This window comes from Lepidochelys kempii, chromosome 10 (assembly GCF_965140265.1).
Source record: "Lepidochelys kempii isolate rLepKem1 chromosome 10, rLepKem1.hap2, whole genome shotgun sequence".
In the NCBI taxonomy this organism is placed as follows: Eukaryota; Metazoa; Chordata; order Testudines; family Cheloniidae; genus Lepidochelys; species Lepidochelys kempii.
This window is the reverse complement of record NC_133265.1, coordinates 83,191,077-83,219,031: the sequence shown is the minus strand read 5'-3', so window position 1 is coordinate 83,219,031 and position 27,955 is coordinate 83,191,077. Positions and strand designations below refer to the sequence as shown.

At 44.7% G+C, this 27,955-nt stretch overlaps 1 protein-coding gene across 2 annotated transcripts in view; it reads right to left on the bottom strand.

Moving 5' to 3' along the window:
* The window catches only part of ADAMTS7 (ADAM metallopeptidase with thrombospondin type 1 motif 7), a 139,775-nt gene that overhangs the window by 48,906 nt on the left and 62,914 nt on the right, over positions 1–27,955 (bottom strand). For both annotated transcript variants that reach the window (XM_073304523.1, XM_073304524.1), the window contains 4 exons: positions 20,743–20,884; positions 9,254–9,380; positions 8,140–8,353; positions 164–2,101 (listed from right to left, as the gene is read on the bottom strand). In XM_073304523.1, coding sequence (XP_073160624.1) covers positions 164–2,101; positions 8,140–8,353; positions 9,254–9,380; positions 20,743–20,884 — 2,421 coding nt within the window. The remainder of the gene's footprint in view (positions 1–163; positions 2,102–8,139; positions 8,354–9,253; positions 9,381–20,742; positions 20,885–27,955) is intronic.

The window sequence follows — 27,955 nt, the reverse complement described above, 5'->3', positions numbered from 1 at the left end:
TGGAAATGGAGCTTGGCCAAGGGAAAGAATGGATCTGTGAAACAAGCACCTTTTCAGTAAGCCCAACAAGAGCGCCCCGCGCGACAAAGCCCTGCTAAAGGAATGGGCCCATCTGCCAGACGGTGCCTGGGTTACTCTTTTCACAGGTTTCAGCTGTACTTGCCTCACTCCAGCTCCCAACTTCCCAGCTGGTCTTTACTGGGGCTGCTCCGGTAGCAGGGAGCAATAGGAAAGAATCCTCCTTTGCTTCTGCCTCCTGCTGCTGCCGGTCTGGAAGGCTGGGCGTGGGGAGAGATGGTCCGTGTTCTCCATCCCTATTAGCAAATATCCTTTGGGTGCCCCATGGCGAGCTCTCATCCGGGCCCGTGCTTTCATTTGGGCCTGCGCGGGGGGCCCCAGGCACATCAGAAAACACATCCTTTGTATAATGAGTCGTCTTTATTTCATTTGCTTCCCTCTCAGCCCACCATGATGTGGTTAACTTGGCTGGCAAAGCTGAAAGCGTCCCTTCTGGACCAGCTGTGGGGTTTGGATCTGAGGATATTGGCACGGCTGGTGCCTGGGCACCCTGGTGGGCTAGACTGTTTGATGTAAGTGTCCTGCTTTCTTGTGTGGATGGCTCATGCATGTGGGGGGGCATGGACCACAGCAGGGGAAGAGCTATCATGGTGGCTGCTTGCGGGTTGTGTGTCTGTGAAACAGCACTGAAATCATCTAGCTGGTTCTGTACATCCTCTGCACGGGATGTATGGTCGTCCGGTTCTTTGTTATCTGAGTTATATGAACCCATAGTGGGGTCAGTGTCTTTACTAGTGCCTCCTGTTTCCTGCTCAGATCTGTGTTCAGTGGAGAGGAAAGGGGTGTCCTTTGCTGCAGGATGCAGTGGCTCATTTGTCGTTGGCTGGGGAGGTGGGTTATGTGCGGGCCTGTTCACATCTGCACTCTCCACTGTTGCGATTATACCAGCCTTTGCTTTTTCATCTTTGGTTTTGGAGTCAGTTTCACCATCATCAATGATGACCAAATCCATTTCATTGGTATCTTCCTGGCCTGGCCGGGCAATACCAGCCAAGCCATCATCTTTGCTGTCATTGTTAATAGGAACCTCTGTGCTTTTACTGTCCTCTTCTCTGCTTCCAGGCTCTCCTGTACTTCCCCAAATGTCATACATCTCTTCTCCACCAGCACTGCCCTTGTCAACAGGCAGTGGTGGAGTGGGGATGGCCAGATAAGGATAACTGATAGAGGGGATGGTGACTGTTGCATCCTCTTCAGAAATGGTCCTTGTCAGCAGGACTCCTTGGGTTTTATCAGTGGGCAGATTATCCTGGCTGTTTATAGAATAAAGTCTTGTTCCATTCTCAGTGGATGGCTGATCTTCAGAAAGTGGCATATGCATTTCCTCCTCCTCCTCTCCAATGTAGGAGGGGGTTATGTAGTGGGCAGTAGATGTCCTGATATCCTCATATTCTTCAGTTATGCTGAAGAGAGTTTTATTGTCTCCAATCCCAGCTTTTTCCTTTTCTTCATTATGCACATCTGCGGAAGTATTTGTCTCACTTCTTGCTGAGTTTCCTTCATTGCGTTCTCCTTCTGGTTTTACATTATATGGAATGTTAGGAGACGTTTCATTAGAATCCTCCAGGTTATTAGCTGCCTCGCCATCTGCATCTGGTTTAAACCCCTCACTCTTGATGTCTTTCTCACCCAGGGGATCATAGGACAGATCTTCATGGAAATTGATAAAATTATAATCATAGTAAAAATCATCAACAAACACATTTCCCTTTTTGTTACTGCTGCTTGAAAAATCTTCCTCAGTTATGACATTCTTGTCTTTGGATTTTGGATTATTCGGAATTGAGGGGCTGAAGTGGGAAATGTGATGATTGGGAATGTAATTTATTTCATTAAATAGTTCTCTGCTTGAAGATCCACTGCCAGACCAGTCAGTGTTGGCATTTTCTATTTTCTTCTGGCATTGCTTCAGGGAGCAAGTAGTTTCTGACAGTGGTCTCTGTGTAGGATCACAAGTTGTCCTAGTATTGTTACTGCAATAAACAAGGCGTCTTTGTGTTCCATTTCCACATGTTACTGAGCACTAGAGAAGAAAAAGAAATGAAAATATCAGAAACGAGAGCATGAGAAACAGTAGTCATTAAATTACAGCAAGGACATGCATTACCATACAACCATGGGAGTTGTTTTGCAAATGAGATGATTTAATATTTGCACGGGCGTGACTATGCTAATATCAGTGCTAGCTCTCTAAGCCTGTAAAACCAGAAGCCAGAAAACACTTCAACTGAGCAGCGTGCTCATGCAATTAATAAAAATTCTGTACCTTCTCCAACCAACTTGACTCAGGAGTGCTTTACTAGATATAATGGCACTTAGTTCTGCTGGCTAGATATACAGCACCAAGAAATCTGTATATTACAAAAAAAAAGGTCTGGTAGTGAGCCTATAATATTTCTGTTACAAACCATTTTGCTGGTGTATTTATATCTTGGCCTATTTTGCTTCAGGCTGAAACTTGGCCTACATGCTGGCCAGAAAGTTTTCGTGGAGTTGGGGTTTGTGGAGAGGACTGGATAAGATGATCTAATAGCCCCAACTGCAGTTGCCATGAATTCTGCCCCTTCTCTTGAAAGAGATTGTTAAATAAAGGGTGCGGGCCTGGTAAATGGAAAAATGAGGATTAATAAGATGTTTGGTTGAGGAAAAGCACATAATGGACCCATTGACAATATTCAGTATAAAAGAGACCCACAAACTGGAAATAAGTTCAGTGAAATTATCCTACCTAATATGTAATTCCATTAACATCACACTTGCTCTGAATGAGCCGCAGATCATTATGCTTCATTGTAACTGATGTATATAGCATTAGTCATGTATTACAAAGTCCCTTACATAATCAAACTAGAAAAGCAAACCTAAGCACAGGGGATTTCATTAGAAATACCATATATTTGGGTTGACAATATATCAGTTTGGGCAAGAGGTTAATTTATAGCGACCAAAGCAAGGCAATCAGAATTCAAGGTGAATTGCACAGATTAACTTCTCAGACTATTTGCAGAGTTTATATGTAGGGTCTGGCCAAGCTGTGCTTGGGGGCAGACCCATGTGAATGTGTGTATGGGGGTGGGTACGTTACATTTGTGCAAACGTCATTAGGTGCCAACTTTGTGCTTCCGCAGTTCCCCATGCTGTTAAGGGCCTAGCTAACCCTTGGCACTTATGAATGGCTCTCTGAGGGACCAATAAGGCAGCTGGGGAGTGAAGTGAGTGGAGTGGAGGTCACATCCTCTCCCTAGGGCACACAGTGCGGGGGTTGGTTATGAGATGTGCACAGAGCCGGCACACTGGCCGTCTACCCTGGGTGCTCGCCCACACTGGAGAAATCCTAGTTGACCAGTGAAAGCTCTGACATGGGCCATTCGTGTCACTGGCCCATATACTAAAAAGAACAAGTGTATTAATATTTTCAATCAAAATATGGAGAAAACAGGCCCGTTCTCATGAATATACTAAGACAGAGTTCAAGATTGTGTTTCTACTGCATGGTTGAACAGAGAGGAAGGTTGGCCCGGTGATTAGGGCACAAGCCCTACTAAATTCCCTGCTCTGTCTCAGACTGCCAGCGTGACCCTGGGTAAGTCATTTAGTCTCTTGGTGCCTCAGTTTCCCATCTGTACAATGGGGATAACGGCACTGCCTTACCTCATAGGAGTGTTGTGTGGATAAATACATTGCAAATTGTGAGGTGCCCACACACTATGGTGAAGGAAGGCAGTATGAATAACTTGGATGGATGGATGGACAAGTAGGGGTGGCATTGCAGGAGGGGTGTGTGTCTTTATTCTGGCTTTATGTGCATATGATGTATGCTTAATGCTATGGGGAAAACACTGGTTTCTTGAACTCTGTTCTCAGCATGTCAGTGAAGGATTTTCAAATACCTTTTTGGTTCTAAATGTAAATCAATTCATGATGTTTTAGTTTTGCTCTCCCCATTGGGTACCAAGGGCCAGTCCTGGACTGTAAAGAGCTTATGGTCCCCACTACAATTCCCGTGGGCTCCTGTGTGGAGGACAGATCCAGTGAAGCATCTTCTCCATCCTTAGTCAGCCCCAAGGTTCCCTGCATTTATCAGTTGCTGACTCAGCAGCTCACAGCCTCTGCCTGAGTATCAAAGGGCAGGACGGAGCCTCCGTTTACTGTAGGTTACAGGCTCTTTAGAAATGTAAAATATGAGTGAATCTGGAGTAAGGAATGTGCTTGGCACAAGGAGCAGTTTATTTATAACAACAAGGGCCCATTGCCAGGCATTTATACCAGTTACAAAATAGAACTGAAATAACATGTTACAACGTACTAATATCTCTTAGCAGGATCCAAGCCTATTTCGCACCACCCTGCTGTCACCATAAAAACACAACTGGAACAAGGAGCAATGTCTGTAGCCCATTCCTTATTACGTACGCCAAAGCCTGAGAAAACAGGTGGCCCCAACACTGTACCCAGAAGGTCCAAAAGCTCAGACAGCTAAGGCACAAGGGAACTGAGTTCCAGAGTAGAAAACCTCCACTGAGAACGCTCTGGCCCCAGTCTCCGGACGTTTGAATCTAGGGGATCCCAGCAGGCTGATCTCAACTATCAGGACAGCACAAGGAGGGAGAGATTAGGAACTTCACAGGGGTGGCAACCAACAAGAGAGGAAAAGTTTAACAACATACTTTAGCCTTTTGGCCACAGCATTGAACTGGGAGCTCATGTTCTGCTGATTATCCACCATGACCCACAAGTCTTTTTCAGAGTAAGTTCTTCCTGGGCTAGCAGCGCCTATCCTGTAAATATGGCTTGCGTTCTTTGTTTCTAGCAGCATGACTTTGCGTTAGGCTATATTGCAATCAATGCTGTTCGCTTGCATTCAGTTTACAAAGCGATCTAGATTGTTTTGGATCACTGACCTGTCTTTTTCATTATTTACCACTCCCCCAGTCTCTGTGTCATCTGCAAATTTTATCAGGAATGATTTTATGTTTTCTTCCAGATCGCTGATAAAAATGTTAACTAGCGAAGGGCCAAGAACTGTTCCCTGTGGGACCCACTGCAAACACACCCACTCAGTGATGATTCCCTGCTTACAATTACATTTTGAGACCTATCATTAGCCTGTTTTTATCAATTTAATGTATGCCACATAGATTTTGGATCATTCTAGTTTCTTAATCAAAATGTCATGTGGTAACTTGTTAAATGCCTTACAGAAGTCTACATATATTACAACAACACTATTACCATTATCAGCCAAACTTGTAATTTCATCAAAAAAAGATATCAAACATAAACCCATATTCGGCATAAATAATATTACCCTCTTTTAATTCTTTATTCATTGAGTACCATATCAGCTGTTGCATTATTTTGCCCAGGATCAATGTTAGGCTGGCAGGTCTATAAATACCCAGCTCTTCCAACTGACCCTTTTAAAATACTGGCACAACTTTAGCTCTCTTCCTGCCGTCTGGAACTTCCACAGTGTTCCAAGACTTATTGAAAATCACCATAAATGGTCCAGAGGGCTCCGCAGCCAGCCCCTTTTAAACTTTTAGATGCAAGTTATCCAGACCTGTTGACCTGAGTTACTCTTGAAATGGAAAGAATTTCATCATCATCCGATATGAATACTTCATCTGTTTTTCCCCTCCAACAAAAATATTTATTCAACACTTATGCTTATTTTGTATTATTATGGGCAATTCTACCATTTCCATCTAGCAATGGAGAAACCACTGTTAGGATTACTTTTGTTCCTAATACATTTTAGTAAATCTCTTTGTTATTGTCCTTAACACTGCTGGCCATAAAGGTCTACTTGTATCCTTTTGCTTCCCTTATCAATTTTCTACAATTCATGTTTCTAATTTATATTCATTGCTATAAATGTCCCCTTTATCTCATTTGTTTATATTATGTATATATATATATAATTTTTTATAGCTTCTTTCACTTCCCCTCTAAGATAAGTTGGTTTTTTGATCAGTGAAGCCTTCTTTCTTGATTGTGGAATTGTGGCTTTTGGGGCATCTAGTAAAATATTTTCTTAAACAGTTCCCAATTATCATTTACATTCTTCCATTCACCTTTTCACCTTTTCATTCTGTTGTGTTTTTGGTAAATAATTTAAAACCAAAACTTATTTTTAAGTTAGTTTTAAAATTATTTTTTAAAATTTGAAATTATGATTTTTAGTTAAAAATCCAATCTGTGATTAAGATGACCCATCAAAGATGGCAATACAAAAAATCAAAAAGGTTATATATATATATAATATAGTAAATGAAAATATATGTTCTATGGACATTTTTAATGAAAATGTAACTTTTTGGAAATTTATATACATAATGAAAAGTTCCATTTTTAAAAAATAGTCAAATGTCAAAGAAAAAATATTTTACAGAAAATAAACTCTTGCTTTGCCACCAGCTTTGGCTGACCTAACTCTTTGCCAAACTCCTCCCACATCCCCAAACCTCCCCATTCTTATGAGAATTCCTCTGCTACCTCAATTCACCTGACTGATTTATCTATTTAAATAGCAGGGCATCATGTAAGCTGATCAGTGAACAGTCTGGGCAGCTCTGTATAGTCATACACTCTAGCCTGCTCTCTTTTTTAAAAGTGAAGAGTCAATTTCCTCATGACCATATATGACAGTATATGTACAGAGCAGTTAACCACCCATGGACAAGGGTCTGTATACACAGCAATTAAAAACTGGCAGCTGGCCCAGGCCAGCTGACTCAGGCTTGCGGGTCTTGGGCTAAGGGGCTATTTAACAGCGGTGTAGATGTTTGTGCTTGTACTGGAGTCCAGGCGCTAGGATCCTGTGACGAGGGAGGGTCCCAGATCTCGTGCTGCAGCCTGACCCTGAAGGTCTACACCACACTTAAACAGACCCTGAGCCCGAGCCTCTTAGCCGGAGTCAGCTGTCACAGGCCAGCTGGGGGTGTCTAACTCTAGCGTGGACACACCCGTAGTGTGTACACACATACAAACTCTCCCGACTTCCCTAAAACTCCATGTTGCAGTGTGCTCAAAACATGTGCAGGATTCTGCCAAAGTTTAGGGTGGAAACTTGTAGTGCTGCAAAATATTTAAAAAGCTTTAAAAGCTTTTATTTCTGTCAATCTAATTCTTTGCACCAAGCACCGAGTTTTTACTAGACCCTGATGGAGGAAACAGCCAAATTTGAAGAAGGAAAAAAGATTATAACAGCCTCGGGGTGATTCTTTATTTTAAGATCTGTCTGGGTCACAAACCTGCCTTTCACTTGATCTGGTTTTTATAATTGCAGCTCCTCAAAAAAAGGAGAGAATTAAAATGAATTTTAATGTTTAAATTGTCAGGACTCCAACTAGTTCCAGGAATGTCTGACAGGTGGAGTTCGAATGAGAGCTAGACACCTCCTCCCCCTCCCCCAACCTGAGTTTTCTGTCTGAATTCCTCTCTTCCCCCCCCTCTTTAAAATGGTTTAATCTGAGCCAGCCCCTGCGCTAAGTATTTCACTGCTGAGATTGTTCTAGGACGTAGTGATTTCCCAGAGAATTCTTAACGAGGGCCCTGTGCTTTGCGTGTGAGTGCAGTGATGAACAAGCCACCTGAATCAAGGATTAGTTCTCTAAACCGAGTATCCGCGGGTAGCCGTGTCAGTCTATATCCACAAAAACAACAAGGAGGCTTATTCCCAAATAAATCTGTTAGTCTTTAAAGTGCCACCAGACTCCTTGTTGTTTCTCTAAAAAGTTGGGTCTCAACTTTTTTTCATTTTCAAATGGAGGTGTGGACCCCTTTGGAAATCTTCCACACATAGTCTGAGGATCCCCAGAGGTCCGTGGACCACAGATTGAAAACCATGGTTCTATGGTAACAACAACCTTTTGCAGACTCCTTAGCCATAGTCTGCAGATCCCCAGGGATCCGTGGACCCCAGGTGAGAACCACTGCTCTAAAATTCACTGTGGTTCCAGCAGAGCCCATTGTTCCCTGAGCATGTTTATCTAAGTGACCCTTCAAGCTTCCCAAGGAACTAAGACTAATGTGCTCTTTACCCTTTGACTTTCTCACCTCAGACCAGTTGCCTATGGCCCATTGAGCAGGACAGAGGATATCCCTATTACAGGGCGCAGTGGCATCTGGCTTGGAGAGATGCTGACATTGTGTGTGCTGCAAAGCCCGCTGTTCATCCAGCCACACACTCTGAATGCAAAGGACCGTCCTCTTCATGAGCCCAGCTTCGCCACAAGTGGCAGAGCATTTCTGCCACTCGCCAACCCACCACCTAGGAAAATGAAAGGGGAAAAGGTGGGAGCCGAAGTGAGCACTCACATTTGCAGGTTTGTTGTTAGTAACAGTGAAATATCTATCCTCCTTGTTATAGAGAAACACTCAGTGTTACAGAGATGTTCACAGAGATGTCTCCACGTTCTGAGCTGGATTTCAAACACTCCAATCTGCGCGGGCATTGGGAGGCTGGAGTGTGGTTTACGTGTAAAGACAGAAGCCATTTGCAAAGCAGAGGCTAGTTGGGACTGCAGCAGCCTCTCCTGCTCTTCTGTCTAGAGGTCAGAGGGGCCACTATAAAGGTAGGGGTCACTAGCGAAACTTGGCTCATGATCAGGGTTTTGGATTTCAACCTCCCCAAAAGTTCAGGGCATTGGGATTCAGGATCTGTTCTTGAGATTATCTGCAGTACTGTGTGGCATGAGTTGTTATCTATAGAGCAGCATGCGAGTTCATGGCCTTTCCAGCAAAGCCTTAACCCAGGGGAGCTCAGACCTGGATCCTCTTAACTTCCAGTGACTTCAATAGGAATTAGGCACCTAAATACCTTTGAGGATCTGTCTACAGGCCCAAGCTGCAAATGCCTATTCACATGGACATCAATGAGGCTCTGCATAGGAGCAAAAGGTCTCTTGTATGGATCCAGTTGCAGGACTGGGGCCATAGTTCTTACTAGAGGCCAGGGTGGAGGGAGTCGGATGCAGAATCATGGAGTCCAGTGGTCACTTTTATACAGACAGGACAGCGCCCAGGCTGCTGTAGGTCAGCGTAGATCCACTGACTTCAGATGCTAATTTGCACCCGCTGAGACTCTGCCCTCCCGCAGCCCCTCTGTTAAAGTAGGGAGAGCATCTGGGGCTGGGTGAATGAGAAGATGGAAAAGCAAAGGAAAGCAAACCTGGCTGGGCAGGGCTCTTCGCTACACGTCCGCTGCCTGTCGTCGGGTCGGGTCAACGAGTCACAGTACCGCTCGTCCACTAGTCCAGCCAGCTGCTCAACACAGTGCACGATCTGCCTCTGAACACCTGGCGACAGAGAGAGGCAGCAAACGCAGGTTCAGTGTGGCAAGCGGGGCCCTCACTGAAAATGGCTTTGGTGTGTCAAGAGCTGAGTGTCTGAACTGCACACCTGCAGGGAGCTGTTACAATCAGCCCCCTTTATAGGGGGCTTGAGACATGGAATGTTATAATTAAGTGGCCTCGGAATGAAATGATTTGGGCCTCAGGTCAGCAGATGTCAGGCTTAGATTGCAGCGCTCCGAGACACACATGCACAGCACATATCATAAAGTATTAACAACCAGCGCCTTTGTCTGAGCTTTCCCTCTGCTAGCCATTCTGCCGGCAGCTCCCTCCCTCAGCTCCTTAATTTAAATCAACCAAAAAAGTAGCCTGTAAAAAGTAAAAAATTAAAGAGGATAATGCTGCTTATGTAGAAGGAATAAAATGAACTCCCCACAATAGCTCCTTTAAAATGGTAAGCTACAAAACCACCAGTCAGGCACTGGCATCGTGTGGTTTTTATTCTCTTGTTTCAAGGTGTTTGGCCATTAAAAATCCACTGCTAACATGTTACAGGAGGGCCCCGTATAACCTGACAACTAAGAAGAAAAGAAAAAAAATCCTTAAAAATTAAATGACGTGAAAAGTCTGTTTCTGCAGAGTTTGTCCGTGATGCCTGCCCAGAATCTTTCATACCGTTCATGAAACTCACAAACGGTCACCTTTCTGCTCAGCAGCCACTTAATTTTGTCCCTCTCTCACTCATCTGCACTGGCACAGCTTGTCGGAGGAACAACGCTTGCATTGTCTGTGGATGTGAAAAGGGCAGGAGGAAACCCAATACATGATATGTTATCACAATCTGATTTCTGGAACTGCACAGTGCTGGAAGAGAATCCTGGATACACATCTCCCACTGGTTGGTGCAGCATAGAGGTGAAGGGTTAGAAAGAGTACCAATCCACCCAGGGCACCAAGTCTCTACTATACAAAACACACAGCAGGCAATGCAAGATTTTCCCCAGGGAAGCGGGATGTGTTATCTGTTCGGCCGGATGAAATAAATTCTTAGATTCTGACTTTAGATCCAATCTAGGGCACTCCAAGCAGAAACCTATAGATCAAGGGTAGAAAGATCTTCTAAATGTGTAGCTGTCAAAAAAAGAAAGAAAGAAAAAGAATAAAAGAAAGAAATGTGTCAGATTATACGTTGCCAACTCACTTTCAAAGCTCAGGGTGGTCAGGAAATAACATAGAATAAGCAAGGACATTTAAGTTCCCTGGTCCCTTGAATACAGTAGGTATTTAAACAAATCAAAGGTTGCCCAATAACGCAAAATGAGTATAATTCGCCTCATTACACTTTAACCTTCACTCTGAGTGAAACTTCACATTCCATGTGTTCTGTTCATACATTCCTCAGTCTAGCTGACTTTTCATCGAAGTGTAGGACTCGAAGGGACCTCAGCAGGTCATCTAGTCTAGTCCCCTGCACTCCAGGCAGGACAAAGTATTGTATTTCAGTTTAAGGAAAACAAAGAAGAAAGAGCAAATATCAAGTCTCCAGGAGAGAATGAATACCGGTACAGTGGCTCACTGCACAGTTGGCTCTGCAGCAGTCAGAGAGGCCACTCTGTTTTAAAGTTCCAGCACACAAAGGAGATGACTGCTACTCTCTTCTTTTAGCTGCACAAGTGCAGGTGTCGCTAATGGAAAAGCTCTCTGCAATGTGGTTTAGCAATCAGGTAAATTACACACGGCCTCTGCATAAACGGACTCTCTCAATACCAAGCGTTTCTGAACAGTAGAGACTCAGACACAATGTAGGTAGCACAATCTATACCTGCCACCATCTCCATCTGACCCCAGAGGAAAGGCTCACCATGTCATGTGTCTGGTGCAATAATAAGGGTATTTCTGTAACATAGTGTAATTATGATAACAACTCCAGTGGGGGAGTGCAAGTTTCCCTACATTAAATCCTGGCCCCACTGAAGTCAATGGGAGTTTTGCTTAATTTTTCGGACCCTCCAGCTTATTTTAACACAATTGTTTGCATGAACAAACATGTATCTATCCACTTACTCATAACCTTGACTAGCTAAAATAGGAAGCATCTGGTGAAAGGATAAGAAAGATCCCCTGCTGACTCTTCCTGCAATGGGCATGTTGTTCATTATTACCTATGACAACATTGTGTATGACAAACTTCATTTCCTTTCAATTATAAACAGTTGAAACATTAAAAAAAACCACCAAAAAACCAGCTGTGAACCAGTCTCTCTGCAGGTGCGGGGAGCTGCACCATTCGAGGAGCTGGAGGGTTTCTCAACTTGCAATCATGGAAAGTTTTTGCTCCTCTGTATATATTGCCAGTTGTAAGCAAGGCACCATGCTAATCCACACTGATTATGCCTCAGCTGGAGTTGTATGTCCAGTTCTGGGCGCCACATTTCAGGAAGGATGTGGATGAATTGGAGAAAGTCTAGAGAAGAGCAACAAAAATGATTAAAGGTCTAGAACACATGACCTATGAGGGAAGATTGAAAAAATTGGGTTTGTTTAGTCTGGAGAAGAGAAGACGTGGGAGGGGACATGATAACAGTTTTCAAGTACACAAAAGGTTGTTATAAGGAGGAGAGAGAAAAATGTTTCTCCTTAACCTTTTAGGATAGGACAAGAAGCAATGGGCTTAAATTGCAGCAAGGGTGGTTTAGGTTGGACATTAGGAAAAACTTTCTAACCGTCAGGGTGGTTAAGCACTGGAATAAATTGCCCAGGGAGTTGTGGAATCTCTATCATTGGAGATTTTAAAGAGCAGGTTAGGGATGGTCTGATAATACTTAGTCCTGCCACGAGTGCCGGGGACTGGACTAGATGACCTCTTGAGAGCCCTTCCAGTCCTACGATTCCATGATTCTATGAACATCCACAACCCAAAACGGCACCAGCCTTTCCGCCAGCCATATTCTATTTCAACCTCATGTCCGGTTTGTTGCCCATTGTCACCTCTAACACCCTCAGCATCTTGACTTTCTAGCTGTCTCCCTTCTATCAAGTCTAAGAGTTTGCAATTATTTCCCCCTAAATGTACAGGTTGCATGTTTCCTAGTTGAGTTTCAATTTATTATTTTTCTGCCAGTGCTTCAAATTCCTCTCACCTGGCTCACCATCATTTGGCTGCTTCTGTTTGTTTATCCAGAGCTAGCCCACACATTAGTTGGGTGTTTTTTTCCCCTTATGAAAAATCTGTGTGTTCAAAACCAGCTAAGGACCCCAGCATCTCGCAGGTAAGCAGAGAGCTCAGCTTATCACGGGAGCTGTGTGCCAGCCCCCCATCTACTGACGGATTTGCTAACCTCACCAATAAGCATTGATATACACCAGTGTGAGAGATGGTGTAAATTAGCACAGCTGCGGTGAAGTGACCGGTGCTCTGCTGAGTTACACCAGGTGAGCACTCCTCACTCAGTCACCTACACTAGATTCTTCACGCAGCCTTGGTCGCCTCTGAAACGACAAAGGCCCTGGCTCCCACAGTAAATGCTTGTTAGGCCCAGACCACACTCCATAAACTGCAGGTTACAATAAAAATAAAAATCCCCAGTTCAACACCTGCTTGCTTTGTCCCCCTGGAGGTAACAAAACCTGGCCTGACACGCAGATTTCATTTCCCCGAGGGGGTGACCTTTGCCCTACAGAGCTGGACCAGTGAATTTAATAGGATCACAAGATGGTGTCACACTGTTTGCACAAGCAGTCCCATTAACAGCATGGCTGGCTTACCCTCTAACCTTAACCTCTTTCCTTAGCTGGGAAAGAGAGTAATTCATTACTACATGGGAACTAAAACAGAATGTACTGCAAGGTACAAGGGTCTGAAATTACTAGCATGCGAGCATATTGTTTCAGAAACGTCACTATTTATCAATTATCAGAGGGGCAGCTGTGTTAGTCTGTAGCCACAAAAAAAACGAGGAGTCCGGTGGCACCTTAAAGACTAACAGATTTATTTGGGCAGAAGCTTTCGTGGGTAAAAACCCACATGTCTTCAGATGCATGGAGTGAAAATTACAGATACAAGCATAAATATATTGGCACATATTATGCCTGTATCTTTAATTTTCACTCCATGCACCTGAAGAAGTGGGTTTTTACCCATGAAAGCTTATGCCCAATTAAACCTGTTAGTCTTTAAGGTGCCACCAGACTCCTCACTGTTTATCAATGTACATGTTCCTTTCAGCCCCTTTTCCCAGAAGCTACTAGAGCCAGAAAGGAACATGTTTTCGGACATGGAGACACTTCCTTGGTGTAAAAGAATAAATAAATCAGCAGTTCACTGTGCTCAGTAAGACCAACCAGGGCTTTGGAGTCTTTCTGAGAAAGGTCTGGAGTACAGAACAGCCAGGTGGGCAGGACAAAATGCTAGTAAAAGTTGAAATGATCAATACACATTGCAGGGAACGTTGTCATGCCCTTGTAGTGGCTGGTCATTTTCTGCTCGGTAAATTCAGGGTGTAGAAATGGACCCAGGACTCTAGTGTTTGAATCAGAGCAGCCAAGGGTGGTGATGGAAGAGAGGGATCTGGGAAGCACAAAGAAAGAGGAAGCACCATTTGCCACCTGCACTGGGTTGATAAGAAATGGGTTAGATGTTCTGCGGGTATAGCTATAGGGTGGACAGTTAAGAAGAGTAAGGTGAAAATGACGAGTTTTAGTGATCACAGGTGAGAACAACAGACCAGTAAATAACTCCTCTGTGTTTCTATAGCACCTTCCATTTGAGGAGCTCAAAGCACTTTACAAACACTAATCAATGGAGTCTCCAAAGACCTTTTAGTGGGTGTGATTATTAGCTCCATCCTCCAGACAGGGAACCTGAGGTTCAAGAAGGTTAAGTGATTTGTCCCAGAGCTGGGAACAGACACCAGGTCTCTTGACTCCCACTTCTGCCCTTGAACCATAGGCTCATCCTTCCTCTCTTCCTGTCTACGCTGTGAGTAGAAATGTTTTCATCAGAAAAGCACGAGCTTGTCAAACCACTGAACTGCAGGGTAGAGATTAAATCACGTCAAGAACTGTTGCTGGACTCCGATAAACTTTGGCAAGGCCAGGTTACTTTAATCTCAACTAACTGCAATGAACCTCATGGGCCTTCTCTATGCCACAATGGCTTATGATCTATCTCTGTGTTTAAACAGTTCAGAGCAACAAGCCTGGTACAAAACAGATGTGTTCTCTTTGCTAGCAAGTTGCAGCCATTGCCACATTCACTCGGTGATGCCTCAGTGCTGGTATTTCTGGCCTCTGACTTGTGCCTTTCATCTCATATATACTGGCCTGTGGCATGGCTGGATGAATTAAGCAGGGAGGAGAGGCAGTGAATAGCTTATTTGGACAGACAGATGTTTTATACTCAACAGCGACAGAAAAGAAAATGCAGAAAAATTATCTCCCTCAGCGAAGAGTCCAATGGAATTTACTAGGGACGAACCCAACAAGGGTCTATAGAAATTATGCTAAGTACATACAGGGCCAGGTCCTCAATGTGTGTAAATAGTGTAGCTCCACCGACTGACAATGAAGCGCTGCTGATTTACACCAGTGGGTGGGACACAGACTTTTAATAGAGAATTAAACCGTGTCCTTTTGATCAGTTTTTGAACCATCCTAAAAGAGTGTGAAATAAAATAATAAATAATAATAATAATAATCCCCAGCTCTTAGCTAGCACTTTTCATCATCAGAGCTCAAAACAATTTACAAAGTATCATGTCAGCATCATTATCATGGTCCACGTGTGACATATGGGGAAACTGAGGCACAGAGCAGGGCCGTGACTTGCTCAAGGTCACCCAGCAGGCCAACAATAGAGCCAGGAAAGAACCCAAGTCTTAATAAATTCTATAGGGCAGTTCAGAGAACCTACAGAAAGGCTGTTGTTTTCTGCTACATTTTCTAGAGTTTTTCCAGGCATGTGAGATGAGAACTTAGTGGGGTGTTAGAAGATGTTCTGGGCTAGTTTTTGCTCTGGAGGTCCATCCAGCTGTAGGGGTGTTCCATGCACAAAGCCTCCAGGAGAGCCAGGAGAATCTGGTTTCTGGCTTGTTGTTTGAGAGGGTGCACCTATGCTCTCCCTGGGAGGGCCCAGCTCAACGAACCTTAGCTGGGCAGATCTAATCCCCTTGCTTTAAGCTCCCTCTGTTCCTCTTGACGGGGAATTTAGGGCTAGCAGTGGTGTTAGACTCATGTAATTGTGCTGCCAGAATGCAAGGGCTGGCATGGCCCCTGGCCCTAGCTCATGGGAGGGGTTGGAAAAAGCAGAAAGTGCCTCTGTGCTGTACAGTTCTGTACAGAGGTGAGGTATGAGTGAGCCCTAGATATTTGTATTATTTATCATTAATCATGTTTACTACAGTAGTGCCTATGGGTTAACCAAGAATGGGGCCTTGTTGAGCGGAAATGGCAGTGATTCTCAAAGGAGCGCTTTCAATCGTATAGCCTGCCTCGGGGTCTCCAAATAAACCGGCCCAGCGTAAGACAGCTACCGCAAGCCTACTGTAAGCAGCGGACTTTACCGCTGTCCGAGTGGGGGTGGAAGATCTCACCCACGTGTCTGCTGTGAAACGCTAGCCCCCTCTAGTCGCACTATTGTTACAGCTGAGCTGAGTGGAAACCATCAGTACCAGTGATTTTGGTGAGTTGCTGCAGTGTTTGACTGTGCACAGGGCTCGCTCTTTGGTTCTGCTGTGGCTAGGGCCTATCTACAAGCTGTCAAAAGCATCCAAGATGCCCTGCAAATAAGGAAGAGATGTGGAGGCTCGTTTAGTGTTCGAATGACAACCATGCTCCAGGCACCCACTAGCATGCAGCCCTGACATCTCCCAGTTGGCAGGCCGGTAGCCTGCGTCTGTGATTGGATATCGGTTTTTTACAGATGTACTTTTGGCAACAGTATAAAAAAAAAGTCTGACTGGCAAGAAGCCAGCTCTTGCCCTGTTGACACTCTCAGCGAACGGCTAAATTGTCCGACCGCACTTCCTGCGTCCCTCTGGCAGCCCTGGTGGGGAGACGCAGCTACGGGTGACCTCGCATTCCACAAGCAGCTTTGACACCCTTTTTTTGAATTCTTGCCGTGCGCACTTCTGCCGTGCCTGTGGAGAGCTGTAACTAACGATAAAACCAAGATGCTGTGAAGTCCGGCGGCAGAGGGAATTCCTGGACTCTGCTGAGAAGAGGAAACTCCCAGACCACTGGGCTCAGCTTTGTCAGTGAGGATTTTCGGAGGGTATCTGGCGCTGGTGAAATGTGTGAGGTTGGCAGCCCTGGTGCCTGAAGGCCTGTTTATTTACAGGACAAGCACAGCACAAGCCTTCCCACACCACTGTGCTCTGACCCTGAGCTGCCGGAGCCTTGTCCAGACGAGGGGAATTTTGCACAAATTGTTGCTCTCAGTCCCCTTGCTATGTGGCATGATGCTTCCAGCATCATGGTGGGCAGGGGAGAGCCCTGGGTGCCATCAGACTGCCGTTCCCACTCCTGTGCAGCGGTGCAGCCCCCTAAAATGCCAGCCAGTGCAGCTGACATGCGCAAGCCAAGTGGGAAATAAGCTATGCTGGGAGTATGACTGATGCAGCTTCCCCCATGCAGCAAGGGAAAGGAAGGGAGAGAACTGTAACTCCGAGGGCAGATGGTGACACTGCAGCCTAGCCCTATGGCATTAGATGGTAGTAGTAAATGCCCTCTCAGACCGCCCCCATGGAAATCAATGGGCCTGATTCCGATTTCACACCACTTTTACATCTCCATTGACTTCAACAGAGTGACTCCTGATTCACTCTGGTGTAAATAGGATCAGGATCAACTCAGTGGGGCAGGTTGGACAGCTGTGACTCTGTCTGACCATCTTATTTCCTATTCCTTCTATTTTGAAACATGATAAATTAAAACAAACAAGCAAATCCCAAAGTGAAACTGGTTATAAATAAAAATGAGTGAGCTAAGTTCTCTCTCTCTCTCATCTCGATCCTTCATCACACAGCAGTGAGCTATTTGAGGCATTAGTCCCAACCAAGTGGAGAACCAGTATAAAAATCTAGGGTTTTGAGATGTGCCACGAGCCTTCATGTTTCAGGGCATACGCCGACCTCTAACCATTGGGGGCTAGGTGGAAACGTTATTACGGATTTACTCAGTGCAGAGTTTCTTTGGCTGAAGCAGCTGGCGCAGGCCACTAGGTTACATTAAGAATTAGGAGTTGTAGGGATAAAGTTTTCTCAGATGGCAAAAGCACCTTTGGACTGTTGGAAATGTAATCTGCCACGTGTGTGTGTGTGTCTTACCCGCCAACCCTGCTCCAGTTAAGGATAATGGCAAACCTCTCCCATGAACTTCAGTGGGAGCAAGGATTGGGCCCCTTTGTCTTTACATATTTGGGTCAGATACTTTATTTTTTACATTTATTTAAAAAGAGAAATAACCACTTGGAAGTTCCAAAAATATTTACAAGATGTGTGCCTAATGCCCTGTGAGATTACTGTCCATACATCTCAAGGTACCAGTCTCAGGGGAGCTATAAGAGATGGCTATGCAGACTTTTTTTAAACCTTTTCAACTGATTACAAAAATGATTCAGTTAGAAACAGATTTCTTAGAACCCACTGCAGGACAGGAAAAAATGTTTCTTTGGAGAATGAAGGTGCCTTGGTGCGTAAAACATAAAATTCAGTTAAAAGAATGGAAATGGGTGAGCGCCCTGACATAGCTGATCATTAAGGCGGGTTTTAATATGTCCTTTCAAAATAAAGAACGTGTGCTAGGCAGCATTTCAGCTTCTAATGACTTTCCACAGGGATTAGTGGACACACAAATGCTTTGTGTGTGAAGGACAAAGAGGAAAATCATGTAAGATTTTCCACAAACTTTCCATGTACCCAGGTCACTGAATCTCTCTCTCTCTCTCTCTCTGAGCAGTGGGAAATACTGACCATAATAATTATGTAATATAATCCTCAGTGGCTTCTGAATAAGGCCATCAGCAGTGCAACGCTGGCTCCTACATTTGCAAACTGTGCACTCAAGTGTGAGCCTCTTTGCAAGGCAGCTACACAAAACCAAAGTTTTACATTCAGCTGCTAGACCACAGTTCTCATAATAGCCCCATGCTATGTCACCGCTCACCCTCAAAACCAATGAGAAAGGAAGATAATATGTCATTATAAAGCCAAAACCAAAACAAGAGACAGATTCTTCTCGTTTCTGTTTATGGAGTAAAATCAAAACAAAGTGTTCTACTGCCTCTGAGAAGCTGGAGAGGAGATAGAGGACCACACACACATATACACACCTCAAAAGCTTCAACGTCCCAAGGGAGCCATGGGATCATAGGAAAGAAATCTAAAGTTCAAAGACATGTAGCAATGTATATGCCTCTCTGCTGTATCTCTGTAACAAACACTTGAAAGTTTAACCTTCCTCATATTGGACAAGTGGTTCTGTAAAACTCACAGACAGCTGTACACCCCTTAGCCTCCCACTCTTCTAACTGCCGAATAAATTGTCTCCATTATTCTGCCAGTTTGGAAACTCACTGGGACTTGTAGTTTACTTGCAGCCTGACCAAGTGTCATTAATTAACACTGCAAAATGTACATTGGCAGTGCTGGAGCTGTGTTTGCCCCAGGATATGAGAGAGACAAAGTAGGTGAGGTAACATCTTTTACTGGACCAACTTCTGTTGGTGGAAGGGACAAGCTTTAGAGCTTCAAAGAGGTCTTCTTCAGGTCTAGGGAAGGAAAACAGAGTTTCTGAGCTAAATACAAGTTGGGACAGATTGTCAAGCATAAGGGGTTTACACATGCTATAGGAGACCATTTAAATTTAAAAGGAAGCGGGCAATTAAGGGTTAGTAGACAGTGGGGTGTGTTACAAAATGTTGTGATGAGCCATACGATCATGGTCTCTGCTGAGTCCACGGTTTATAGTGTCTAGCAGAGTTGTGAATTTAAGTTCCCAGGCTTGGCTTTGGAGGGTGTTGTGTGGGTTTCCTTGGATGACGAGGAGTGAAAGGTCAGATGAGGGGTGATTGCTTTGACTGGGTGACAGGGTGTTTTGGGAGCTAGCTTTTTGGGAGCGGGTCCTGGTCTGGACCCCAGAGCAGAGGGTGGGACTGGGGTCTCCTGCCAGTCACAGGGGGTGTGGAGCCCAGCAGGCTGAGCTGAAGCCTGGCTGAGGAAAAGCCCCATAAAGGGTGGAAGGATTTTTGTTTCCATTAGAGACATTTTTAGACTTTTAGTTTGGGACAACTGGGACCTGGAAAGGGTGCACGAAAGATGGTGTCCTGGCCGCAGGGCCGAGTCACAGTCCAGGTGCTGGCGTGACCATTGGCAGGGGGTGCTAGCCCAGCGAGAGAGCTGTGATGTCTGGCTGCGAGGGGGCACCTCGTGGTGTCTAGCCCATTACACACATCCTGAAACAGGCTGTTGAAGCAGACAGACTGATCACCAGGAAGGAGGAGGAGAAGAGCATAGGAGAAAGCTGTGGAGGGAATGGCGAATCACGGATATAGATCAAGGAAGAGCATGAGCCCTGCCCTGCATGCTTCAGGGATCTGCTGGGATGAGGCATTTCCATGGAATCTCTCAAATCTGATCCTCTGTGAGATGCTTGAAATTGTTTTTTTTAAAATAGTGTTGTACAAACCCAAATACAGGCCATTTTATGTTTATTCAACTTCTCTAAAACTCTTTTGTCTGAATCAACCAGAAGGCCCTGAAACCTCCAGGCAACCAGCATGGTAACAGGACACCAAGTTAAGAGGGAAAAGCTGATAAAGTGCAGTCTCCAAGCGCCTGAGCTCCGCAGGGGGTCTGGTCTGGATATTTATGACCCCAGCAGCTGTTTCTGTGTTACAAACCCACTGAAACCTAAGGCCAAAGAGTTTCTAAGACAAATGTCAGCAAACTGTTTTGATGTGTATTTCCTAGGTTGTGATGTAAAATGTGTCACAAATGAATTATTTTGTTTTGTTCCCTTTAAACATGATGTTTACAGAGATTTGGCCAGAACCAGCATGTTCCAGACCTATTTACTGGGGAGGTTACACTGTACCCACGAGAACTAGACCTATTCTGGTACCTTAACTTTGATGGTAACCCCCAATGATTAAGCAAATATTTTAGCATCATACAGATCTGATCAGTGGACTAGCTAGTAAAACTGATTTCGGATGGGATGTGCTGTACCAGAACTCCTTGGTTTCTATGTGCATGGAATACTTTACAAAAATCACCTCTATTCCCCTTCCTGCTGTAAAGTAGTGTGTGAGAGCAAAGCTACTGGTTTTAAGCGTGTCAGGTCGACGTGAAAAGGTCGACAAACTTACCTGTCCCACATGTGGCAGTGCACGTAGTCCAGGAGCCGTATCGCCAGGAAAACTCTGCGGGCTGAATCTCGTTCTCAGGGTCAGACTCCCTTCGGATAGTGTACTGGTATCGAACCCCTGGGTTCGTCTCCTGGAACAACAGCTGTGAGGAGATAATCAAACCGAGTCACAGCTCATTCAGCAATGTAACCACTTTCTGTTGGCATTGATGGGGCTTTCCGGCATCTAGTATAGGTCAAGACATTGCCATGCAGCGGTATAACACACACAACCATACTTGCGTGCGATAGAGTGATCTGGAGAAGACTGGAGAGACTACTGTTCAATACACAAGGCCCTTAGGGGTTGTCTACACAGCAAAGACAAATCTGCAGCTGGATGTGCCGGCTGACTTGGACTCATGGAGTCGGGCTGCCAGGCTGTGTCCTTGCCATGTAATCTTCTGAGCTCAGGCTGGAGCACGAGCTCTAGGCCCCTGCAGTGTGGGAGGGTGTTTAGATGCTGAATAGCTCAACCAGAACACACCGATACTGGGCCAGTTTTAGTGCCCAATACTTTGAGTGGAGCTATTTCATTGACACTGGGTGTAAATGAACTTGCGGGACCAGATGTCCCAAGATTATCGGGACCATCCCACCATTAGAGGCTTTGTCCTATATATGCAACCATCCCCCCGGAAAAAAAAAAAAAAAGGTGTCCTGATTTTTCCCACTTGCTATCTGGTAACCCTAACATGAACTCAGGATCTGACCTTTAGCCTCTTGTTCAGGGGATCACTGGCAACAAATCTGACATTACTATAGAGATGTCATTCCCTGGCTGATTCAACTGCAGCAGTAAAGGAAATGTGGAGGTGGGCCTGGATAATTCATAATCATAGGTTCGAAGGCCAGGAGGAACCACTGTGATTATCTCGTTTGATCTCCTCTATAGCACGGCCCATACAATTTACCCAGCTGGCCAAGTGTAGCAAACTTATTATACATTAAAAAGAAAAGGAGGACTTGTGGCACCTTAGACACTAAGATTTATTTGAGCATGAGCTTTCGTGAGCTTATTCTCAAATAAATTTGTTAGTCTCTAAGGTGCCACAAGTCCTCCTTTTCTTTTTGCGGATACAGACTAACACAGCTGCTACTCTGAAACCTGTTGTTATACATTGATTCACACAGCACCTTCTGCAAGCAACCAAGTGCTTTCGAAAGTACAAAAATAAAGTGTTTATAAAGATCACTTCTCCTCCCCCACCACGGAGCTGCAGCCACCACAATTACTCCAGCAATGCTACCCAGGAGTTTTAGAACAGGGGGAGAAAATTAGCAAATCCAAGCGAAGCAACAGGGAAATTGTGGTAGGTGCAATGCCATTAATACAACTGAGACCTACTCACATCCATGGGGCTCACACCTCTTGTTTTGTCTTCCCTCCTCTGCCATAAAAGTGCCACAGGACCTTTGATAAGGGTCCAGACTGCCAGGACTTTGGTTTTATGTCTTATCTGACAAACCTCACCCCCCAAAGCACAGTGCCTCCTAGCACCACATCAGCTTAGTGAAGGTTGGTGGTGTTAAAATTAGCCATTGCAAGGATATTATGGTTAGGAAATAGTTAAAGGCATTCCCTTCTAATCAGAGATGAGGCCAAGCTTCCAAGTGCAGGCCAGATCAGGACTTTCCCAAAGTTCTTGATGGTTTGGTTCAGTTCCTTATATAAAGGGCAAGCCATGAAGTTCAGGGCCAAGCTTTCCCAAAGGGGAGAAGGGTTTTGGCTCCAGAGTGCAGGCTGAAGTTCATCTTTAATCCTAACTGAATGAAAGGAGAATGGGAACAGGCTGTGTTAATTGCAGACTCAGTAGATGAACTCTTCCACACTCTGTGGAACATACCAAACTTTTGGGCGGGCCAGAGGGGAGCCATTGGATGTCCGCCTGATTACCTGGCTCTGAGCTGCCTGAATGCTAGTTCATGTAAATTACTTTTCCTGAGATCTCCACTGAGAAATTTTATAAGTGATGGGAATTTCTGAGGTTCTCGCTTTTCCTGGCTTTGTAGGCGAGACTGGCTGTTGTCACCCCAGAGAAAGACAGAGAAGAAATGCTGATGCTGTAGAAATCAAGAAAAACACTGTTATGTGTGAACCACTAAAACTGACTTGTCTTAAGATGGTGTGAGAGGGAAGCCAGAAGGGAATGCAATTCAAGTTTGTACTTTAATAGGCGACGAGAGAGTGGGAACAAAAATCTTCTGGCAGCAGCATGTTCTAGAAGTCGTTGCTGTAAAGCATTTGAGCTGGTCAATCATAAAATGAGGCCTTTGGTTAAATCTTTGTGAGAGAAATTAAAATACATTTGTTTTTAAAATAACTCTCTTGGCCTATGTCATTTCCATTGTTGTCGTGATCATCTGAATAAAAGTGGGTGGCTCACCCTGCTGACTTGGAGACAAAACCATGACTAACACCATTTCCTGAAGCACCTGGGTTTTCCCTGGAGGTCTCCCAACCAAATACTGCCCATCCCCAACTCTGGTTAGCAAATATAATCTGTTGAGACCATAGCCCCTGGTGATATGGCACCAAGCAAAGCAGTCAGCAGAGTCACACTAACTTGCAGTGGTCTAAGAATTGCTAGCGCAGAGAGCTGGAAAATAGCAGAGATGAAATAAGTACCCAGAACAATCTTCAGTTAGCAAAAACACACTTGAAAAAATGTTATGCATTCCTCCCATGTGAAATGTGGGGCTCGATCTCCGCATGACTGAAATGGATTCACTGGTTAATATCAGTTCAATCCAAGCTGCCTCACATACCAATCAGCAAAGCCACAGCACTCATGAAAGCTTGTGGGCTTAGCCTTGTTTTCTTAGCCTAAGTGCTTCCATTATCGCCAAAGCTCTGTTGTTCTTGGAACTTTGGTGGAGCAGAGGGCTTCCTTCCAAGAACCTTCTGATGAATAGTGAAACCTCATTGTCAGAAGGTTTTAATTAGGTTACAAATCCCAGGAAGCTTTTCAGAGATTTTCTGGTGTAAGGCATTCCGAATGGTTAACATTAACAAGGGAAAACGATACTGACAATGTTAGGACAAGAAAACTTTACGATTTCTCTTATTTCTTTCTAAAAATGATAAATATCAAGTAAGCAGATGTGTTAATATAATCTAGCCTTTCCATCAAAGCAGAAAACATGGCCAAAGTACCACAGGTTGCTGCTTACCTAACCGCCACTTCTAACCCATCATGGTAGACTGGTAGCTCCAACATGCAGGAAGAGGCGCCTAAGAAGCATGAGGTGCCATCAAGAAAGTGAAAATACAGTTTTAAGAGGCCTTGAACCACTTAGCCAAACTCTGTAAGGGACTGGGAGGGTCCCATAACATGGCAGCAGTAACAGGCACTTCTTATAGTTAATATTTAATTAACTATAAGATAAATAAATAAAAGCCACTGGCTGGATTGCCAGGGTTATGCTGCCTGAGAGTTTGGCCAGTTATGCAAAACTTTTGTGCCATGAAGCATAGCATAGACCCTTTGGCCAGTGAGGCTGGGGAACGCATGACTTGCTCTACAATTAATTTCTGCAAGGAAAGGCTTGGGTTTGCAAGAGCATGAAGAAGGGTGTCCCAGGTTGGGCTGAGATACTTAGACTACAGGTTTTTGTTTACAAGTAGAGACAGAAACTAGTATTTAGCTTCTGGAAGAGGACTATCAAAAACTGGTGGTGGCATAATGCATGATGGGAAACATATTAATTGCAAATAGAAGACATAACACTCCAATAATACAGGGACAATAAGAATATAGGGCCTGATAGTGCACTGCTTTGCACCTTCTGCTGCCATGTGCACCTGTACAAAGTGGGCATGATACAGTATCCAACCAGAATTCCCCACTTACTTACACGAGTGGTAACTTCAAACACCCACGCGGCACTGAGTGCATGATCCTGAACCACTGACTTCAGCAGGCAGAGGGTCAAGCCCCCACCTTGCACAGGCGTAAATGACAACACAGAGTTCAAGGAAGCAGAGGATTAGCCCCAGGATCTCCCGTCACCCTCCCACCCCACTCGTGGAAGGGAATGTCATAAGGCTGTGGATGCTGGGGGTTGGAGTTCCATTTGACACATACAGCAAAACTTGGCATCCCAGGGAAAGGATACAGGCAGGCTTCTCATGTCAGCTGTTGCTGTCCTTACCTTTTTACCCAGGCAGCCTGCAAAGGACGTGAATGCAAACACAAGGGGAAATAATTAAGTAGGGAAATCTGTGGTCTAAGCGTCTAGCTGCAAAATTACAAAGCCAAGAATTCCTAGGGAGCCCCTTCCTCCCCTTCAGGTATTTGAGAACAACTTGCCTTGCACCGAGGGAGTCTTTTATTTCCTTTTTCCTTTGCTTTTCCCCCTTGAATTAACACAGCTCACAAAGCAGATGCAATCTGTCTTTCCATGTATTAAGGGGCAGTAAAACGGAATAATGCAGTTAAATCAACAAATAAACCCAAATGCCCACGTGTGATTCGCTCTGGCTGTATTTCAAAGAGGCATCATCGTATGCTGCACTTCGTGTGAACCTTTGGGCAACTGATTGTTCAGATGTAGAACTGCAGTCGTTAGACATGAACAGACTATGAACCCCAAGGGGGTAGAGGCTGGTTCTACTGACATGAAAGTCAGCGGCAAAGTGCCCATTGATTTCAATAGAAGGGTCAGGCTCATAGTCTAACGAGAACTGTTCTCAAGTAACTCCCATTCTAAAGCTTCGAGAGGTTCCGTCAACTGGGAGACTTTGTGTTAAACCAACCAGGGCTGGCGTCTGCAGCTGTGAGTATGTGGATTTGCACAGCCAGATCCATAGCTGAAAATCAGGATGAGAATTGGCTTCTGTGCAATCCACATAGAAATAATTGCTTTAAAATTATGCAATTTCCTTGTCACTTTTCAGACCGTCTCTTCATATAGACTGATAGCCCCCCACAAAGCCACGCACAGCCACTTAAAAGATAAAGTGGCGCTGAAACGTAATACCTCCGGCAATGTTTTTACATTGAGTAGGGTGACAAGTAAAATGGTAGGATTTGTTTGCAGAACAGGGCAATTTTCAAATAAGCACCAGATCTTCTGTAACTGCCATTGAGAAGGGATTTTTTGGGATTCAAGTCTTGCTCTTATTCAGAGTGTTCCTCGAATGGGGAATCAAATGTACATATTTGTGAAAAGGCTTCCTGGGGGACTAAGGACAACAAAAGTGAGTTCAGGCTGCCCAGCCCAGTCACAGGAGAGCCCAGGATACGTGGGGAAGTTTTGGGTTAGAACTCCTGAGTAACCTACCAGCTGGAGGAAATCTAATATGCATTCTCATCATTTGGGAAAAGAAAAAAAGACTTCTCTTGTCAATCTGGGGGTGGAGTGGGGTGGGGTGGGGTGGGGTGGGATGAGAGGCGAAGGAGGGGAATGTTAAAGTAAACAGCGCACCATTGGAATAAATAAACTCTGAAATTCATTAACTGCTACCTCTGCTCCCTTGGTTGTTTGCTCTAGTCTAAGCAAAGAAAAGAGCCTGTTGAAATTAACATTTGAAATAACCAGGGCAAAGGACCTATTCCCACCCCTCCTCCATCCCTGCTGCCCAGCAGATGTGTTTGTGCAGTGGATTTCTTAAAATGTACACTGACTTTTTAGGAACATGCACACGTAACAATAACCTCTCCTTCCTACGCTGACGTCCCCCTAGCTGATCCCCAGAACTAGGCCTTCATTTTCTGTTATGGGCAGTGATATCAAACACACAAGTACAAAATGGGGAATGATTGTTAGGCAAGCAGTACTGCTCACAAGGATCTGGGGGAGTTATAGTGGGTCACAAATCGAATATGAGCCAACAATGTGATGCAACTGCGAAAAAGGTTAATATCATTCTGGGGGGTATTAACAGGATTGTGGTATGTGAGACATGTGAGATAACTGTCTTGCTCTACTCAACACCGGTGAGGCGTCAGCTGGAGCGCTGTGTCCAGTTCCAGGTGCCGCACTTTAAGAAAGATGTGGGTAAACTGGAGAGAATCCAGAAAAGAGCAACAAAAATGATAAAAGGTTTAGAAAAACTGAGCTGTGAGGAAAGGCTAAAAGGGCTGGGCACGTTTAAGGAGACTGAGCGGGGACCTGATACCAGTCTTCAAACATGTTAAGGGCTGTTTTAAAGAGGATGGGGATCAATTGTTCTCCATGGTCACTGAAGGTAGGACAAGAAGTAATGAGCTTAGTCTGCAGCCAGGGAAATTTAGGTCGGACAGTAGAAAAACCTTTTTAACTATAAGGATAGATAAGCTCTGGAACAGGGAGGTTGTGGAATCCCTGTCACGGGAAGTTTTTAAGAACAGATTAGAAAAACACTGTCAGGGATGCTGTCTCTAAGCTGACTTGGTCCTGCCTCAGACCGAAGGGATAGACTAGATGACCTTGCGAGGTCCCTTCCACTCCTATGTTTCTATGATTCAATGATTTCTGACGTTCTCGCCCCCACACCATGAAAACTCAAGAGTTGACAAAAGCCAACAAAAATTCACGACTACGGTGGAGCGCTGTCCTTAGCTCCTACCGCAGCGAGATCGGCCGATGACTGGACAGGATGTAGGCAAGTGGAAAGCTCAGGCTTCGTTCTGAATGTCCTGGGGTCTGACTGGTTTGATTTGGAACTTGAAGTCCAAATTCCACATAAGCCTGTCCCCAGCAGACCACCGCAGTGTCACTCTGTGTAGGGGCTCCTTTCCCCTCATGGAGCTGTCTCTGGGCAGCATTTTATCGGCCTTCTCCACTAACACTGGTGTATAACAACCATAGCTCCACTGAAGTCAAACAGTGACGCAGTTGTAAAGTGGTGTAAAATGAGAGGAGAAGTCAGCCCCCTCTATTCTTAAATCTTAAAGACTCACTCCTGTGCAGGACGTTAAGTTGGCAGAGATCCAGCTGGAATGAAATTTTGAGCTTGCGTAAATAGAAGCCTCTGACAATTGAGTTAGTTAATGTAAATAGTGACACGGGGCCTTTATTGCAAAGTAGTGCTGCTTGGAAAGGTATTTAAACATGAGGGAGAGGGGACGGCTGGCTGGTCCTAGAAGAGCTCGTGTTTTAAAAGGAAAAATGATCAAAACCTCATTAGTAAAGTGAGTCTGGCTACCTGAAAGACATAAACCTACCTGCTAGTTGGTATGAGGCAGGTT